The sequence below is a fragment of the Colletotrichum karsti genome (assembly GCF_011947395.1).
Source record: "Colletotrichum karsti strain CkLH20 chromosome Unknown Scaffold34, whole genome shotgun sequence".
Lineage (NCBI taxonomy): Eukaryota > Fungi > Ascomycota > Sordariomycetes > Glomerellales > Glomerellaceae > Colletotrichum > Colletotrichum karsti.
The window spans coordinates 342177-360687 of record NW_024065934.1 but is presented as its reverse complement, the minus strand read 5'-3'; the positions used below and the strand labels follow the sequence as shown (position 1 = coordinate 360687).

At 52.6% G+C, this 18511-nt stretch overlaps 9 protein-coding genes across 9 annotated transcripts; 3 read left to right on the top strand and 6 right to left on the bottom strand.

The window, feature by feature from the left end:
• Positions 1-438: 438 nt before the first annotated feature.
• On the bottom strand, positions 439-1350 carry CkaCkLH20_09525 (uncharacterized protein; the record flags this gene model as incomplete). Its single annotated transcript, XM_038892240.1, has 1 exon — positions 439-1350. The coding sequence occupies one exon, from the start codon at positions 1348-1350 to the stop codon at positions 439-441; it is 912 nt and encodes a 303-aa protein (XP_038742476.1).
• Positions 1351-2540: 1190 nt separating this feature from the next.
• Positions 2541-3539, top strand: CkaCkLH20_09524 (uncharacterized protein; the record flags this gene model as incomplete). Its single annotated transcript, XM_038892239.1, has 1 exon — positions 2541-3539. One exon carries the CDS (start codon positions 2541-2543, stop codon positions 3537-3539), a length of 999 nt encoding a protein of 332 aa, XP_038742475.1.
• Positions 3540-3919: 380 nt separating this feature from the next.
• Positions 3920-5600, bottom strand: CkaCkLH20_09523 (uncharacterized protein; the record flags this gene model as incomplete). Its single annotated transcript, XM_038892238.1, has 3 exons — positions 3920-4249; positions 4305-5051; positions 5103-5600. The coding sequence occupies 3 exons, from the start codon at positions 5598-5600 to the stop codon at positions 3920-3922; spliced, it is 1575 nt and encodes a 524-aa protein (XP_038742474.1).
• An 837-nt stretch (positions 5601-6437) lies between these two features.
• On the bottom strand, positions 6438-8009 carry CkaCkLH20_09522 (carboxylesterase; the record flags this gene model as incomplete). Its single annotated transcript, XM_038892237.1, has 1 exon — positions 6438-8009. One exon carries the CDS (start codon positions 8007-8009, stop codon positions 6438-6440), a length of 1572 nt encoding a protein of 523 aa, XP_038742473.1.
• Positions 8010-8710: 701 nt separating this feature from the next.
• Positions 8711-9635, bottom strand: CkaCkLH20_09521 (nad dependent epimerase dehydratase; the record flags this gene model as incomplete). The annotated part of the gene is made up of 3 exons (XM_038892236.1): positions 8711-8979; positions 9031-9393; positions 9473-9635. 3 exons carry the CDS (start codon positions 9633-9635, stop codon positions 8711-8713), a joined length of 795 nt encoding a protein of 264 aa, XP_038742472.1.
• Positions 9636-9978: 343 nt separating this feature from the next.
• On the bottom strand, positions 9979-11451 carry CkaCkLH20_09520 (uncharacterized protein; the record flags this gene model as incomplete). Its single annotated transcript, XM_038892235.1, has 1 exon — positions 9979-11451. The coding sequence occupies one exon, from the start codon at positions 11449-11451 to the stop codon at positions 9979-9981; it is 1473 nt and encodes a 490-aa protein (XP_038742471.1).
• Positions 11452-13847: 2396 nt separating this feature from the next.
• CkaCkLH20_09519 (cutinase) lies at positions 13848-14705 on the top strand (the record flags this gene model as incomplete). Its single annotated transcript, XM_038892234.1, has 3 exons — positions 13848-14291; positions 14351-14468; positions 14521-14705. 3 exons carry the CDS (start codon positions 13848-13850, stop codon positions 14703-14705), a joined length of 747 nt encoding a protein of 248 aa, XP_038742470.1.
• Positions 14706-15431: 726 nt separating this feature from the next.
• Positions 15432-16724, top strand: CkaCkLH20_09518 (had-superfamily subfamily variant 1; the record flags this gene model as incomplete). Its single annotated transcript, XM_038892233.1, has 1 exon — positions 15432-16724. One exon carries the CDS (start codon positions 15432-15434, stop codon positions 16722-16724), a length of 1293 nt encoding a protein of 430 aa, XP_038742469.1.
• Positions 16725-17090: 366 nt separating this feature from the next.
• On the bottom strand, positions 17091-17954 carry CkaCkLH20_09517 (putative formyltetrahydrofolate deformylase; the record flags this gene model as incomplete). The annotated part of the gene is made up of 1 exon (XM_038892232.1): positions 17091-17954. The coding sequence occupies one exon, from the start codon at positions 17952-17954 to the stop codon at positions 17091-17093; it is 864 nt and encodes a 287-aa protein (XP_038742468.1).
• Between the last annotated feature and the right edge of the window lie 557 nt (positions 17955-18511).

Sequence of the window (18511 nt, the reverse complement as noted above, 5' to 3'; positions counted from 1 at the left end):
ATAATGGCCAGTCTTGAAGTGTCAATGCTCAGAAGCAACCCCGGTTGGAAGAAGTCACTCACTAAAGTCCGATCGTATCTGGCAGAAAGAAACACTCACAACCTCGCCAAGGTGGCGTTTGGAATTGTGGATGAGGCGTGGCTCGACGAAACAGATTCTTTCGATCTTGATCAAGCAGCGCGTAGTAGAGGAGTTGAGCTGGCTATATTTTAGTCGTACATGCCAGCTAAAAGCGACAGGTTTCCAAGCCTAGATATTGTGTCAGGGAAAACACACGACATCGAGATATTAGTTCCACTCTATCGCTACATGGTGAACGGAAGTTGGGAGACTTGTAAAATAAACTTCAATGTCGATTCGGCGTAACACTTCTAAGATACAAGGCACTAATTCTGTCATCCCACTTCCTACAGGATCCAGAACTCCTGCTCACCCTTTTTACTGCGGCGGGCCCTGCGTCAAGCGTCCGAAGAGCACCGCTCCAACTGCGTTTGCGTCTTTGTGGACGATGTAGTCCTTCTCGTCCAATACCTTGTCCCAGTTGTCCCTTACAGAATCAACAGCCCATTCACCCTTGGACGAGGCGTGGTATCCTTGAGTCTCTGCAATGAAAATGCGACTCACGATCCGACCCTGAGCACCGAAAATCTCCCCAGTAGACTTGAGGTCTTCATGCGCAAGCCAAACAACAGCGCGTGCCGGCTCTGAAGACGGCAAGTTTGCCTTCATGAACGCCGCCATGTTCTCGTCAGGCAGGTGCTGCTCGACGGTGTCCGTAAAAGCCGTAGTGGCGATAGAGTTGACGAGGATGTTGTGCGGCTCCCCCTCGATGGCGATGGCCTTGGCAAGACCGACGAGCGCCAGCTTGGCGCCCGCGTAGAAACCAGTACCAAACATACCGAACATCGTGTGAGACGTGATCATGACGATTCGGCCGTACTTCTGGTTCTTCATGTGCGGCCAAGCAGCGCGCGTCACGTTGTACGAGCCCTCGACGTGGAGAGAGTACATGTCGCGCAGGGAGGCGGAAGTGGTCTCCTCGAAGGGCTGGAGATGGTAGGTTCCGGCGTTGTTGATGAGGATGTCGATGCGGCCGAACGTGTCGATGGCGGTTTTGACCAAGGCTTGAGCGACAGCTTCATCGGAAACGCTGCCTACGCAGGCAACCGCCTTGCCTCCTGCTTTGACAATGTCGTCGACGGTTCCCTGGGCCGTGGCTTGCGTAGTGCTGTTGACCACAACAGAGGCTCCGAGACTGGCAAGGAGGAGAGCATGCTGGCGGCCGAGACCACGACCAGAGCCAGTGACGATGGCAACACGGTTGTCGAAACGAGCTGGCTGAGCAGACATGTTGGGTTGGACGTGTAGTTGGTGGTTTGGGTGGATAGTGCGAAGGATTCAGTTGTGTTGTTTGTGTGAGTTGACTGTAAGTGATGATTGAGGTAGAGTGATGTGATGACGACAGGACAAGTTGAACACTCGGGCGACGCCAACCCTCTTTATACTTCTAGATGATGATATATCGACGATCACAGGAAGGCAGAATTATGGCACTGATGAAGGTGTCTCCGCGGTCAGTACTCCCAAGCTCTCGGTATCACGGGTTGCAAGCATGCCCATGATGACTCTGCGGACTTTACGCAATGGCGGACTTTCTTTTACAAGCGCTTTTAGGAAAGCCCGCCCTATGTTCGGCTGCGGACCTGTGCATTGACCTGAAATTAGTAACTCAGACTGCTAAAAGTATTAGCTTTGCGGAAGCTTTCTCGGGATGTTACGCACTTTCGCCCGATCTATGGCCCGTACAACACAGCGCTAAACTACGCTTTACAGGTATTGTATTACAAGGTCTGTAGTGTAACTACGTAAATACTCTTACAACGGTCGAAAGCTGTACGCACAGCACAACAGAGAGCGGTATCGATTCTTTAGCTGGAGTGCATGACTCAAGCCATCGTAACTTGACATCAACTGAAAGAGAGCCCCTAGACCTGTTAAATTTTGCTTCCTCATTCATTCAATGATAGCTGTTGACCCCTGAATTACAATGTCTGTTATTAATTGAAGTCTCTGTCAACCAAGTGAATCCTCCCTACGGACTCTACGTCAAGTAACACCGGCAATATCGACCCAGTTGGATCGAGTGCCACGATTCTCTCACGGGGATCAAACTCGGTAAATCCGTTAACTCCAAATTGATGCTGATGTGGCGCCTCGCAATGCTCATGGAGTCCGCACCTGGGGTGAGTTGCAACTTTAATAGTCTCCGAGGCGGCTCGATTTTGCTCCGGCGCAGTGGGGCAACGTTCACCACCATCAACACCGTGATCAAGTCAACATGGAGAGTATCGAGTGCCAAGAATTGAAGATGAACTTCCTAAGTGATGTGAAAAAGGAAAGTAGAACATCATCACAAACTACCATAAATGCATGTGTTTCGTCTTGAAGTGTGCGTCGGCCGCCATCACTTTCGTGTTTACAACACTCAACCACCCTGAACCCTCCGAAGCTTCTTTTCTTCACAGTCCCAATCTATCAACATGGCTCCGGCTTGCAATATGAACACCAAGGCCAGCGAACTCGTAGAGTTCTATGCCCCTACCATTTCTGGCAAGACTATTCTCGTCACCGGGCCTTCGCCAGGAAGCCTCGGGGAGAGCTTCGTCAAGCAGGTAGCTGCAGGCAACCCGGCTGTTCTCATTCTCGCTGGTCGCTCCAACTCCAAGTTACAACCGATGGCCGATGAGCTGAACTCCACCCACCCTGCAATCGTCGTCAAACTTCTAGCCATGGATCTCATGTCGTTTTCGAGCGTCCGTCAAGCTGCCGAGACTGTAATGTCTTGGGACGACATTCCTTCCATCGATGTGTTGGTCAACAATGCGGGCATCATGGCTGTACCGTATAAGTTGACCGAAGATGGCTTCGAAAGCCAGTTCCAAACCAACCACCTGAGCCACTTCCTGTTCACCAACTTGATCATCGACAAGCTTCTGGCAGCCAAGGCCCCACGGGTGGTGTTCGTCTCCAGCGGCGTGCATCGTATCGGCAACATTCGCTGGACCGACTACAACTTCAACGGCGGGAAGACATACCAACGATGGTTGTCCTATGGCCAGTCGAAGACCGCCAACGCCTTGACCGCTCTTGCACTCGCCAAGAAGTTGGGTGGCAGAGGCCTTCTTTCCTTCGGCATGTGCCCCGGGGTCAGTTTCACGAATCTCGCGGCCCACGGGCTGGATGACCAGGCCGCGTTCTCGGCGGACCTCACGGAGATGGACAACATCTACGGAAACAAGTGGTGGAACGGCATGGCAGATATGCATTTCAAGACGCTGGACCAAGGCGCGGCCACGCACGTCTTTGCGTCGTTTGACGATACCATCAAGGATCACAACGGCACTTTCTTGTCTGACTGCCACATCGCGGATCCTGCACTGGAGGAGGTCTATTCGTGGGCTACAAGTGAGATCGATGCGGAAAGGCTCTGGAAGTTGAGCGAAAAGCTCGTGGGCCAGGAGTTCAGTTACGATGGGTGAACCCGAGGCTTGGCAACATCATGTAGTCTAGAATGTTGTAGAAATTAGATTTCGGAATATATTTCCCGTGTACTTATTAATTCTGGTTGGATTGTGAAACTTAATTTCAACGAAGATTCCTGCGAGTCCGCGACGGTCGAGTTATACACATTACAATCAGCACTTCCTCTTGAGCAGGTTCTGAACAGACAGAGGCAAGGCATATAACACCTCAGAGCGTTTCAACAGCTTGAATATGTTGCTTTTGGAGTTAGATTACAAGAATAAATAGTCCAGGGGTACATGTAGGAATAGAATGGAAGATTAATCTACAGCGCAACAACGCAGGTGAGACAAGTAGGATGCCCACTAACACGCCAACTCGGTGGTGTCTGAGTGTCCTACTGCGAGCACGACCAGCAAGCGGTTGAGTTCGAGGTACCGCAAGAAGAATCAAAAAGTGCCTTCTGGGGGTAGGGGCAGAGAATCTGCTGCTGGTACGTGTCGTCGAGCGTCTTCACAACGACAGGGGAAGACTGAGGTTCAGTGCCGTTTTCCACCCAGGCGCGAAGCTGTGAAAAGATTGCCTCCGGCTGACCGCCTTTGCCTCCCCAGCAGTGCTCAAGGCCAGGCACTCGGTAGTACTTGTAGAAAGAAGAAGCATTGCCGACAAAGTCATTGACCTTGTTGTAGTAGCGAAGAGTGCCCCCGGGCGAAATGCTCTGGTCAGCCTGCGCAGTTCTCTGTTAGCAATTGTCCGCAAAGTGTCTCGAAAATACCACTTACCAGTCCGTGGTACGTGATGAGCTTCCCACCGGCGTTTCTGAAGTCTCGCAGGTCCACCTCATCAGTCTCGAGGTTCGAAGCGAACACCAACTTGACGGAACGGTAGATGGTGTCGAAGGTCTCATCAGTGATGTTTGGGAGCGTCGCACCGGAGTCCTTCTCAACAAAGGTTTGCCAAGCGAAGAGGATGTTCGCGAGACCTGCACTGGTGCAGGTTGCAGTGGTGCAGTTCGTCGGGGCAATCGTAGCAAGGTCGCTGCCAATCTCGTAGCCGTCGTACATGAACTTGCCGTTGGAGAATCGAGGTCCGGTCCAGGAAGCGTTGGCGACTGCGGCAGCTGCCTGGCTGATTTGGAGAGTGGTGTTGGTGGTTGAACACTGGAACGAGTCGCCGACATGTTGAAAGGGATCAAACTTGGCACGACAGGCGTCGGGGTCGCTGATGAGTCCGTCCTTCAAGCCATCGAGCTCATCACAGGCAGAGATCCCGAGGGAGGTCAGCGCGTTTAACTCGCAGTCTCGTGGGAACTGCTGGGTGTTCTCCATGTAGAAGCTGGGCCAGATTGAGTTGATGTAGAACTCGGCCCAATTGAGTGCAGGTGCGGCAGCCGAGATGCCATCGTACACGCCGGGATACTGCTGGGCCATCTTCATACCCATGCGGCCGCCCTGGGAACAGCCGTTCCAGTAAGAGTAAAGAGGGGGCTGGCCGTAGTATGCATCAATGACCTGCTTCGCAATTATGGCCTTTCAAAGTGAAGTGTTAGTAGTTGTTACAACACGCTTCGGATCAGCGACGTCTCTAAAACTTGCCTTATCTTTGATGGCGACTTGGCCAAAGTTCTGAAGAGCATTGGTGTCTAGGTTTCCCGGACTCTTCAAAAGCCAGTCGGCGGGGTTCTGAGTGTTAGGGATCCCGGCATCTGTAGTGACAGTGGCGTAACCGTCTGCGACCGCGTTGATCATGGCAGAGTAGCTCAGAATGAAGCGACCGGGTGTCCAACCGCCACCGCCGACGGCTTGGAGTCGGCCGTTGTAGTTCTCCTCAGTCGGCAGCCATGCTTCTGCGGTAATGGTGTCGTTCTGTCCTGAGTGAGAGTATGTGACTGTCACATTGCAGAACGTGGCATTCTGCACGTCGAGGGCTGGCTGAGAGTACGTCCATCCCTTGGGAACGTTGAAGCTGTAGTCCGTGACAAGGTTCGCTTCGACTAACTGCAGTTGTGCTCCCGGAAGGGTCAAGTTGGCGAAGGTTCCGGTGGCGCACCGGCTGGCGTTGAGGGCGAGTGAATCCATGTTGTCCGCGAGTAGATGATGTTGAGAGTAGTCTGGTTTACAGGTAACAAACGACACAGCGTCTTGAAGCCATATATATACGGCGAGGAGGACTGCCTCCTGGCGAGTTTTCAGGGAGACCATATCGAAAAGAGGTAACTTTCGCCGGCGCAAATTACGAATATCTACCATGTCGAGATCTCCAGTCAGAATGGAAGATCTCGCTCAAGTAAGCCGTCCGTCGGGGTGGCCGGGCGGGCCGCCGTGGGAAAAAAAAGCCGTATTGAATACGACGGTGGGGCATAGTCCCACTTCGGGTCCGGCTTCGTGCCGTGACGACTGCCGAGCCGGCACACTACGGAGCCTTGGTGCGGATAGGGCTAACAAGATGGGGCGGGACTAGCTAGACATTTGTCACGCAGACAGATCATTGGTGATGTTTTCTGCTTGGATCCATTTCGTTATTGTGACTTACTAGAGAGTGCGGTGTGGCATGGTTGCTAGTCCTGACAGCAGGCCGTTTCCCAACAGGATGAAGATTGATTCTTGAACGAACATCAGTTTCTCTTTTTTCCACATCTCTTTGCTTGTGTTAAAGCCTCATCTCTAGACAGTACGTTTCAGTTTGATACTTGACTCTGCCAAGTTATGCCACATGCATCGCTCTGGCTGGCTAGAGATGTCACTGCAAGTTGCTCATTGTAGACAAGTACTCTTTCCAACTGCTTCACAAGTCGGTAGCACTTTGAACGTCGATTACCTTCCACTCTCATATAAAAACAGAGGCTTCCGTACGCAGTATCAAATCACATGGAATAACTGCCTACTTAGACCTGCGCGTACATTTGATCGGGCGATTCAATAAGCCACCAAAGAATCAAACCACTTCTCGAACAACTCAATCTGACTGTCCGTCGCTATGGTTAGCGAACCAAAGCCATCCCCAAGTTCCATCACGGTAGCATTGCCGTTGCTTGCCGCTGCCCAGCTGACCAACCCTTCGCCGTTTGGATCTTCGTTCTTGATGAAATTGACCCAGTAACTGTTCATCTTTTCGGCGACTTCATAGTCCTCAGCTTCCCATGGCAAATCCGTCCCGTACAGATTGTTGAGAACATAGTTGATCTCACTTTCGTGTGCTGCTCCCTGGTCCTGGCCGGGTGGCGCATGGTCCCAGATGTAGTTGAAGACCGGCGAAGATGCTCTCTGTGACCACAGCTGAGACCAAAAGTAAGTGCCAACTTTGGAACGATCCGTGAACTGGGCGTTGTAGGCTGCCGATGCGGTGGCAGAATCATTGGCGGGGTACGCAGCGAAGAACGCGTCCTTCCAAGTCCCGTTGTACGTCTCGTTGAGATTGGAAAGGTACGTGCTCAGGGTAATATTGAGACCATATGATGCACCGCTCTCGTCTCGTGTGTTTCCTGTCATGACAGGGACGTCTTGTGCGATTCCGTTTTCCAGGGTGTTGAGGTAGGTGTCCGGCATCGCGTAGTAATCAAGCGTCGCTGTGAAGTCGAATTCGGAAGACAAGAACTGAGTAACGAGGTCGTCCATTGGTAAAGTCCTCATGCAAGCAATATCCGAGCAATTCAGGGAGGCCATGTATTTCTCTGCAGTGTCCATGTTGACATCCAGAGTGCGGTAGTTCTCGGCCAGGCTGGTTGCCAACGGGTCATGAGGGTCGCGAACTCCGCTTTGGATGATGGCCCCGCGGATCGTAACGTTATGCAACGGGCTATTAAGCATGTGGTAAGTTGCTGCTGAGCCGGCAGACTGGCCCATGATGGTGATATGGTCCGCGTCGCCACCAAAGTCGGCAATGTTGTCATGGACCCATTGCAGGGCAGCGAACTGATCGAGCATTCCCCAGTTACCGGAGCTGTTAGAACCGACAGTAGAAAGTCTCTCTTGGTTGAGTTCAGGGGTCGCGAGCCATCCGAAAGATCCGGTTCTGTAGTTGTAGTTGACGAATACCACGCCCTTGTCAGCCATGCCAGCTCCGTCGAACAATGGGAAGGCAGAGCTAGAACCGGCAGGGTAACTCCACATAACGACTGGTAGCTTGGAGTCTGTCGAGTTTGCCGCACTCCAGATGTTGAGACTCAGACAGTCCTCTCCGACTGAATACTCGTCGTTCTCGGAGCCAAGGGCAGATGGGCAAGCGTTCCCGAAGTCCTTGCCATCTAGTGTCGTGTTCCATGGAACGACAGGCTGTGGGGGCTTGAAGCGGTTCTCGCCAGCAGTTGTCGCAGCGAAGGGTATGCCTTTCCAAACGGTGATGTCCGCCCAGTTGGCCAAAGACATGTTGGCGGGGGCGCTGTCGAAGGCGGAATAGCCGTTCACAGCGCCATACTGAGTCTGAATCACGCGGGAGATAGCCACAACCGACCCATGGAAGAGCGCGATGCCTTTTGCCAACTTCCACATTGCGAATGAGCCCTGGTTGTAACGAAAGTGTGTAGGAATAACTGTCAGAGAGAACGATGACGATGAGTTCCCAATATTATCTTCGGATTCTTTAAAGGCCCTTTCAAGTCTTATACATACGCGAAGGACCAACTCTACTCAATAGTCTTCTCCAAAGGCATTGGTAGGGCCCCGTGGATCTCGGTCGTCGGAGTTAAACCACCATGAACCGAAGAGGTCAAGATCGTCACATATGGAGTACGCCAACGGCCGAAAATATCCCATTTTCTGTATTCAATGTTGTCGCTGAGCCTCAGAAAGACGACATAGCTGACGCGGCAAAATATATCTTGTCACTACTGGGATTTTTAGATGGCGATGGCCATCATAATCATCAATTCTCTAGCCTTCGTCGTCATCGCGAAAAACCGAGACCGAGCTTCGAAGGCCCGATTGTGGGGCTTTTCCGAGCAGTTGATGGAACCGTACTTGACGAGTTGACGGGTATGAAACACGAGCCCAATCAGAATTGAGATCCGGTTCGTTTCCTCATGCTTACTGGACGTACGTTAATATAAACTAGAAGGCGGAGCCTGTCTGAACATGAGTGATTACTCAACGTCCCGTGGCAGTAAGTGAGACTTACACCAGAGGACATTTGGTGATGGGCTAATAGGACCAGCATTGCCGCATTGCCTGCCACTTTGCCCTTGAAATCTCCGCTATCTGGTCTTCCGTAGTTTCCAGGCTGCAAAGGAGAGAACGCCAAATGTCCCGAATATTCCGCTCCATATTCCCATCAACTTGCGGATCACATCGAGAGCTGCCTTCTCCGCCGCGGCTGAATCATTGGCTCTTGGCAGTGGCTCATTCGGAACTGGTACATTCAAGAACTTGCACAAAGGCTCCCACCCATCCTTGAGTTCCATGATAAGTAGTCTGTCTGCTGGCACCATCTCTTGAATGATGCGATTCCAATTGGAAAGCAGTGCTGTATCCTCCATTAGCACTTGCTTCAAGAACTCAGCCAATGAACACTCACCAAGATACGGGTCCGTCTGGGTGTCGTCGAGATCCTTAATCGCGATGCTCGAATTCGAAAACTCTCTAATGAGGGTGGGAAACCACCTCCAGCCGGGCACCGGCCACATTAGATACGGGAGCCACCATAAGGACGCATTGTTTGCAACTGGACGGATACTTTTGGCCCATTTCTCGGGATCTCGTGTTGTGAGCACGACTTTGGCGTCCGGATAGACCTCGAGCAAGTCGGGAACAAAGTCGATAGGAGGCATGTCGGTGCAGCCCACGAAGCCGGCGAAGATCTCTTCCAGTAGTTTGTGAAGACGGGCCTTGTCGCCCTTGCGCTTGAACTCATATGCTTGAGCCCATTTTTTCAGGTACGCTGATGACATCCATGGTTAGCAGTATTACCAGGATGGTAAACTTATCGGCGAATGCCGTTCGGCTTGGCGCCTTCTTACCATCTTCACGGTGGAGAATCTGTGTGCCTCCATGCATGACGGGACCGTTGAGGAGTTTTTCCAGGGCTAGTTGCATGGAAACCGTCCCCGTCCGGGAGTAGCCGGCTCCGATAACCTGGATCCGCCGAGACGGGTCCGTTGGGACCGACGGAGCTCCACCCATTTCGGCTCTCGGGAAAGTTTTGTCGGTGAGCTCGCCGGACTGGGAGTCGAGAAACTTCCGATGTCAGTCATTGATTCTTCAGGCGGGAAAAAGAGGGCATTTATCTGACAGGCGGGCCGTACGCGAGGTGCACAAGCGAGCGGGTCTATGGGATCCCGGATGCCTGCAGTGTCGCCTTTTGGAGATAATTCTGCAGTGTCTCATTGGTGCGGTGAGTAATTTGGGACTTTGGTCATACGACCATAGTTATGAATTCATAAAATCGCGAACGAGTCGTGTTCTCGTGCTGCGTTGTATTGGGCGGTAGAAATTGGACTTGTGCGACAGCCGCTTTTCTCGTCTTTCAATTCGTCGCCAAATGAACACAACCCAAGCCCGACTTTCTCTTGAAAGCTTCTTCCAGCTCCTTCGGCAAAGTCCAATGCTTGTCGAACTTACGGCCACCTAGCAGAAACCACCTAGGATGGCTAGCATTCTTTTCGTCAAAGGTCTTGCGCCCATTGAGTTGACTTGCCCCTCTGTTCGCCTCGCCGGGAGCGAAGTAGGACATTTCGAGGGGCGCGCGAGCATTCGTCGCTGCGCCCCCGATGTGAACATCCATACGCCGTAGTGATGGCATACAAGCCACAGCTTCAGCGAAGGAGCGGGCCAGGGGCACGAACGTCTCCGGATCAGGAGTCAATCGGAACCAGCGCCCCGGGAACTCGCCGGCTTGCTTAGCCCACTCAAAGTCGGGCTGCCAGTCGGATGTGTCTGAATCGTCTGAATCGAACGCAGCCATCGACTCGTCCGAGGTGTGTGAGTAACCTCCGTCGTCCATCATGGCTCTCTCTGGGTTGCCCATCAACAGGTATCTTCCGTCCGGAGTCGTGGTGGCACAATCGACGTAGAGGTACTCGAGAGATGAAGGCTGAGTCTCTGGACTAAAACTCGGACCAAATGCGACTGGCGACAATATCCATAAGGACTCGAGATGCAACCTCCGGAGTGTCGGGAGCCGACAGAGGCGCCGAACACCGAGACTCAGCTTGTCTTCATCATGCCCCTTTTCGATAACACTGCCAGGCTCAAACGTTTCATCGTGAGGATCCGCATCTTCGAGCTTGATCTTGAACTCCACAAGGCTTGGGAATGCTGTGATGAGCAAGGCATTGCCCAAAGCGGCCCTGATTTCTCTCCTCTCCGACATGAGACGTCTTGTTGGTATTCTTAACCTCCATTCCATCTTCCTGGCTGACACCATGGCGTTCGATATCGCTGCAATGACTTCTGGGTGTAAACTTCGCCCTCCTGGTCCTCCATCAAACTCAAACTCTGAGACGCACGCAACTTGCGGCAACCCCGAAGTTGAGGAGGCGAGCAGACTCTCATCGAACTTGATATAACGGAAGTGATCGCGCACTTGCCAAATAGGAGCAAGTCGGTGGTTGTGGGTGTTGACGAGCTCGCCATCCTCCTCCATTTCCTCCACTAGCCAGTCCGTCGGTGAGGCCACGACTATCTTCAACGTTACCCCAGGTCCATATCGGCGGCGCTCCCATTTCGCCAGGCGGCCCAGAAACTTTGTGATGGCTTTTGTGAAACTTGCGTCATTTTCGGCTGCCTCTCGTCTGCTTTGCAGTTTTCTAAGACGTTTATTGCTAATGGTCGGTAAGACGATATGAAAGTCAATGTTCTGAACATAGGCGCGCTGTTGGGGATCCAAGAAGGCCTGGTTGAATTGGCTGAGGCCCTCGTTGGTGCTTGGCACCTGGACGCGGACCGACGGGCCGAAATCGTCGATTTCGAAGGCGTCGAACTCGGTTTCCATGTCCATGAGAATTTCGGGTGAGTGAGTTGACTGCGGTGAAGTTAGCTGGAAGCGTGCGACGGAGATCACCCATGGACATCGATGTGGGTAGTTGCGTGATGTTTGCATTTCAGTTCCGCCAACCAGATCGACCGGACAAACAATCAAGCGAACCTTACAAATTGTCAACTTCATCAAACCTACATGTAATAGTCGGAGAAAGAAATGTAAGAATACCGCTAATCGTTTTGTTGAACTACCCAGAACATGGATTGGAATAGCCTCGGGCTACTTATTCAACTCATGCGAGAAGACAGGTCCCTGAAATCAACACCTCAACTCCGACTACAGGATTCTCACCCGACTTAGTTTTTTGATCCATCGGTTCTTTATTACATTCTCATTTCCAGGAGTGAAAAGGCCAAAGCTGGTATGATGAGAAGGTGCATCAGAGCTGTGAATAATATGTCACTCAAGTCGCTACATCGACATGTTTGCATATATACTTAGCAACCAGGTCTCGGTCTTGATTTCTCGAAGCTTTTTTGCTTCTAGAGGCCTTTCTCAAGATGCAGTCTGATTAATACCAAGTATAGTCAGTGCTCAAAAATTCTTTAAGGCTTCTCAGACTTTTCGGTTAAGAAGCTTAACCAGCTTTACGTTTGAATATAGCAGAGCCATCGTAGCTCCGTTCAGTTGGAAGCGTAGATCGTGTGTCACAGATGAGTGATAACTGAACGAGAAAAATTACGAAAGTCTAGACCGACCACGTTCGCAGCAAATGCTAGTATTTTACGTTCTGCGCCGATCAAGTTCTTCTTCGGGTTCCACGAGGAGTGACATGCATTTGCCGCACTTACCTGTGCCATAAGACTTTGAGAACCCCCTGCATTAGCCGGCTTCATTCACCTCCCGTCTACCCTCGACATCTAACTGCTGACAAAAGATCGCAAGAGAATACGAACATGCGGACGAGACTCACTCATTTTCACTTCGTTCGTCTCACCTAAATGATCCTTCTCATCCCAATGTGAGCTGCTCATGCCTACTTCAGTAACTGCATCGCATGCTAATTTGACCCTGCGTCATGACTCTCAGTCAAAAACCTCAGAATGCCGCCTTAACAGGAAGGTCTGGATCCTGCAATCTCACAGATTCAATACACAGCCCAAATCTAGAAGCCAATGACATGTCACCTTCTGCCCCATGACCTGATCGCCGACAAGCCGGTAGGCTCCGATCTGAACCTCTCAAGGGGCTCCCACGGGACAATCTTTGCATTAACCTCATCTCTCGCCAAGCTCAATAAGCGCCCGGCGTAGGGCACGTCATTACCCAACGGCTCCCACCTTGAAGCTCTTGGGGGCCGGGGCTCTCTCATCAAAGTAGAAGGTACTATCTCGGCTCACGACCCACGTGTTCTCTCTTACCGCTCGGCCACCCAATTCCAACCACCCTTCAGCAAACGCCCCGTTTACCCCGCGATCAGCAACGAGCTGCAATACGATTCAGGAACCAGCTCCGATTTGCTTGCCTTCAAATGGCCGACAACCCCGGACCGATGTCACGGTGGCCCCGGTCGGCGATCCACTCGGCGGCCACGGGGTTCAATGACAGGTCCCGGTGCCCCCTCTTCCGAGAAATACTGCGAACTGCCGAACCTATCAGGGATCATTAGGAAGCCATGGGCTTTAACTAAACGATGACGATCACTTCGACTTCAGGACTCACGCGCATCCAAGGCATTCCACTGTATTTCCACAACACAGCTGTCATCCGTGCAGTTAATCAACAACGGAGACACACCTGAACTTTATGGAGGGGGGCCGGTGCGGGCCGAAGTGCTCGAGTGGGCATAGCTTTTCTGCAAGAGCAATATGGAGTTGAGCAAAACTTGCTTCGATTGCCTCGGGAGTAAAGCAGCTTCCCCCTCGATGACCGCTGTCCCCGGTCGAGGACGCTGTCTGAATGGTCAATTGGATGACAGAAGCTAAAATATCCCATGCACAGGTCAACAAGAGGCTCGGTCGAACGTCTCAAGTCGGGATTGCTTGACCGCCGATGGCAGCACCACTACGCCGGTGGAGGCCCGGTCCCTGGCCTGCGACGCATCACAAACTGGCAGGTCACGATGCGACGACGACGGCCAAGGCTTGGCCTGGCTGTCAACTGGTCGGTCTCTTCGGCTCCGCGCGGGACAAGCGCACATCGCGAAGAAATAGAGTTGAAGCCAGCTACGGTTTGATGAGCACGCGGCCGTCGCTGCTCAACATATAAGGTAGAGACGCACCCGCCCATGGTTCGCACATCACGGAAGATCGACAGAGCTTCAGTCTCCCACCGCCGACAAGCCCCATCCTTCAGCTTTCATCCAAAGCCCCAGACCCATCCCTGGTCAAAGTAGCTGACTCGTCCCCGTCACAATGAAGGCCGGCCTCCTCTTCCTCGCCGCCACCGCGGCCGTCGCCGCTCCTCTCGAGAGCGTCGCCCCTCGCGCCGAGTTGGGATCTTTCCCCATCGCCGAGCTCGAGGAGTACTACAACAAGGCCTACTCCGTCAAGCCCGCCGACGCCGCCGCGCTCGCTCCCACGATCGCCAAGCGTCAGTACAACGGGGACACCTTCAACCAGCTGACGGATGGCACTGCTTGCCGTCCCGTGACGCTCATCTGGGCTCGCGGCACCACCCAGTCCGGCAACGTCGGCGAGGCGGGTTCTGAAGGCCCGACCTTCTTCAACGCCCTTGCTTCGCGCATCGGAGCTTCAAACCTCGCGGTTCAGGGTGTCAACTACTCTGCCAGTATCATTGGCTTCCTCGCCGGTGGTGATTCCGCTGGTAGCACTACCATGGCCAACTTGGTTTCCACGGTGAGTGCCTTCGTGATCGACTCCAATCTTTAGCATCGCAACTAATCCGTTTGTTCCAGGCCGCTACCCGGTGCCCCAACACCAAGATCGTCCTCTCTGGCTACAGCCAGGGTGGCCAGCTGGTCCACAACGCCGCGAACAAGCTCACCACTGCTTTGACCAACAAGATCTCTGCTGGTATGTCGAAAGTTTTCGTTCCGACCTCCAGTGCCATTCTAACATTTGATAGTCCTCATCTTCGGCGACCCGTTCGACGGCCAGCCTGTTGGCAACATCCCCGCGTCCAAGGTCAAGGTCATCTGCCACGCCGGCGACAACATCTGCGACGGTGGCATCATCATCACCGAGGACCACCGCAACTACGAGCAGGATGCCCCCGCTGCTGCCGCCTTCGTTGCTGGCCTTGTCCAGTAAATGGGCAGGACTATCCAACGATGGATTGAAAATTCAAGGCGAGAGATAATGCGGAGGGATGGTCCGCTTGTATGGAACGAATGATATCATGTAGTTAATGATGGACGCAAATAATGAAAAGCTCGATCGAGTCGGAAGCGTACAGTGTTTTATGATTACACTCCCGTTCATTTTAGGTACAGCAACTTCATGACGTCCAACCAATAACCTTGTCACTTGGTAAAGTCAAGGACATTTCATAGCATGATTTGGGGCATGGTACACATCAGCTCCTCGGATCTGTCGGCAGCCAGCCCAAAAACATGCAGATGATCGCCAACAGCCAAGGACCTGGATGTTATATGAATCCCTCCGTCATGAAGAGTGGAATCTAACTGTGCTAACCTTTCCCAGAAAAGTCCGATAATGACTTACATACCGTTCCGGTACAAATACTCAGGATTTTATGGGTTGTCAATGGGCCAATCCGATCTCCGATGGTAAGAAGAACGGGTCTCTCCAGCCAGGTTGTCGAGATATCAATGCGCAGTGAAGACGCGGCTATCAAGGTGACCCAGCCGGTCCTTATGTCCAGTCTGGTGACAAATTCTTCGGCTTCTGCCGTATTCTCTCGTTATCCTCTGTTTGTCACTTTTCGTTGCCCCCGCGATTCGCCCCAATTCTGCGCACGTTTTTGCACTTGCACCTCGTCATTCAAGTTGCGACTACGCAAATTCAGTCCCAGTCATGACTTCATCTCAGAACGGGGTCCCGGCGGTCTTGTTCGACTTGGATAACACCATCTTCGATCATTACCACTCGCTGAAAACCGCCATATCGTCAATCCAGAAGAACTTCGATGGCATCGCACAGTATACCACACAAGACCTCATTTCCAAGTACAACGCGTCACTTCAGAAGGCCTATGACGAATATCTCAGCAAGGAGATCAGTTACGAAGAGGCAGATTTGAAGAAAGTCCGTTTGTTCTTCGGTGAGATTGGACTTCCAGAGCCAGACCACGAGCAAATTATCGAGTTCCGAAACATCTACAAGCCAGCATACCGAGGCAGCCGAAGAGCGACACCAGGGAGCGTTGAGATACTGGTTCGTCTCCGCGAACAGGGATACCGACTTGCGATCGTCACAAATGGTCAAGTCAAGGATCAGCTAGAGAAACTGGACGCCATTGGAGTTCGTCATCTTGTCGATACGATCATCACCTCGGAGGAAGCAGGTTGTCGCAAGCCTGAGACGCACATATTCCACCTGGCACTCCAAGCTCTGGGAGCGTCGATCCAGAAAAGTTATGTGGTGGGTGATGACGTGGAATCGGATATCAAAGGGGGTATTGATGCTGGACTCAACACCATTTTGTATTCACCCCTCTCCAGAGACTCCACACGGGAGTTGTATGGGAGAACTGTGCCCGTTGTCCAAAGCATGGCTCAGCTCCCGGGGCATCTCAGCTTCAGCCTCCCAAGGTTTGCCCCGCGCATCTATTTGCAGGATTCCAAGGTCATAGCCGAGGGCATTGGAATGGACGTGGTCACTGGGCGACGGCATTATCTGTCTCTAACAAAAGAGACTGTTCGTCTCCTGGCGAGTCAGCTGGCCTATATCTTCAGAGATATTTCCGAGAATGATTACGTCTCTGCTATCTCCCGAGTTGAAACGATGATCAGGGTTACAGCCAAAGCTGCCTCTCCAATTGATGAGACAGCCATTCAGATCTCGTATACGGGCCAAATCCAGTCATCGGTGACGGAAAACATCGATCTTGCAATGGTTAGCACGGAGAGGCCGCACAGCATTCGTGTCGAGTACAACAAGCAAATTTTCGCGTCCGACTCGAGCACTCGGAGCCAATTGCGAGAATGTTTTGAACTAGTCCAAGAGTACTGCGACAACCTGATGCGAGACCATCCAAAAGCAGCACTAAGCAATCTTAGGTCTGTGATGTTTATACTGGGTGGCTTTGCAGGGATCCGAAATTCCGTGGTAGTTGAGTGTGATGGGATCGATCTTGAAAGAAGCTAAAGGACAAGAATGTCTGGGGGCGGACACGCGGGGATGACAACCCCCGAAAGATGATCGATAGTGATGTGTCTTGGTTTCGGGATGAGTTCTTTATTTATTGAGCCGCATGGTAAAACTGCAAACCCGTAGGGGTGTCACCGGTCACTGTCGCTGGGAACACTATTGCAACATAGGGAACTTGAAGGGGATGAGTTGCGGACTGCCTATCGACAACGGAAATTGGCCTGGAAGATCCGGAAAGAGGGAAAAGACAACATGGAATGATGAAAAGAGCGATGCAACTGGTGTCACAGAAATGAATTGAGCGACAAAGACAATACCAACTTTTATTTTTCATTACCGCCCATTGCGCCCCGGATATCTAACTCAGTTGAAAACAACAGTCTTGGTCTTGTTAAGGAATACGCGTCCCTCGGCAGTCCACTTGACGGCAGCAGCCAGGACCTGGCTCTCAATGTTGGAGCCCTCCTCGACGAGGTCCTTGGGGCTCATGCCGTGGTCGACTCTGGCGATGCGCTGCTCAATGATGGGGCCCTCGTCCAGGTCGGCGGTGACGAAGTGGGCCGTGGCACCAATGATCTTGACACCACGCTCGTAGGCCTGGTGGTACGGCTTCGCGCCCTTGAAAGACGGCAAGAAGGAGTGGTGGATGTTGATGATCTTGCCGGACATGGCCTCGCACAGCTTGGGCGAGAGGACCTGCATGTAGCGGGCCAGGACGATGAGCTCAATGTCGTTCTCCTTGACGAGCTTGAGGATGGCCTCCTCCTGCTCGGCCTTGGTGTCCTTGGTGACGGGGAGGTGGTGGAACTCGATGCCGTAGTTGCCGGAGAGGGTCTCGAACTCGTTGTGGTTGGAGACGATGAGGGGCACCTCGATGGGCAGCTGGCCGGACTTTGCGCGGAAGAGCAGGTCGTTGAGGCAGTGGCCGATCTTGGAGACCATGATGAGGGTGCGCAGCTTGCGGGCGACGGGGCGGATGCGGTACCAGTCCAGCTGGAGCTCGGCGGCGAGGGCGTCGAACGGGGCCTTGAGGTGCTCCGTCGACTCCGTCTCGGTCGGGCCAAAGTGCACGCGCATGAAGAACTTTTCGGAGACGGGGTCGGAGAACTGCTGGAGGTCCAGGATGTTGAGCGTCTGCGCCGCGAACACCCCCGTCACGGCGTGCACGATGCCGGACTTGTCCGGGCAGGACAGCGTGAAGATGTGGTCGTGCTTGGCGGGGGCCATGTTGAATGTTTTGGTTTGGTTGTTGAAGGGGGGGTGGTGGGTTGAGATGTGAGGGAGATGGTGAGAGTAAGAGTGCGGTCTGTGAATCGCGAAATTCTTCAGTCCGCGCCTCCAATGAGTTTTCTCTCTCCTGCATGGGAAAAAGAATGAGTCAAACACTAAAATCGGCCGCGGGGCACCAGCTCCGTTCTGAGAGCCCCTCCGAGCTCGGGGATGATTCGGAGACCCGCAAATAAGCTCATTTACCTGCTTCTGAAATGTGATGAACGGCGTGAAGTGAGATTCGCGTCATCGAGGTGAAGCATCGTGAGTGAGGCTGAGATGCGAGAGACAATTGCGACTTACAGCGACTCTGTTAATGAGAAAAGATGTCGGTACCTGCATGTCTCATGGGGAGGTGTGGTGACATCACCCCTCATTGAGTGACGATCTCGCTGTGCCCCTCACTGATCTTATCGCATGAGATAGCTTGAGATTTTGTGTGGAAGCACGACGATGACAGCGTCGTTTCTCAAACCATGCAAAGGCATCGATTGAGCAATTTTATTCTTTCAATA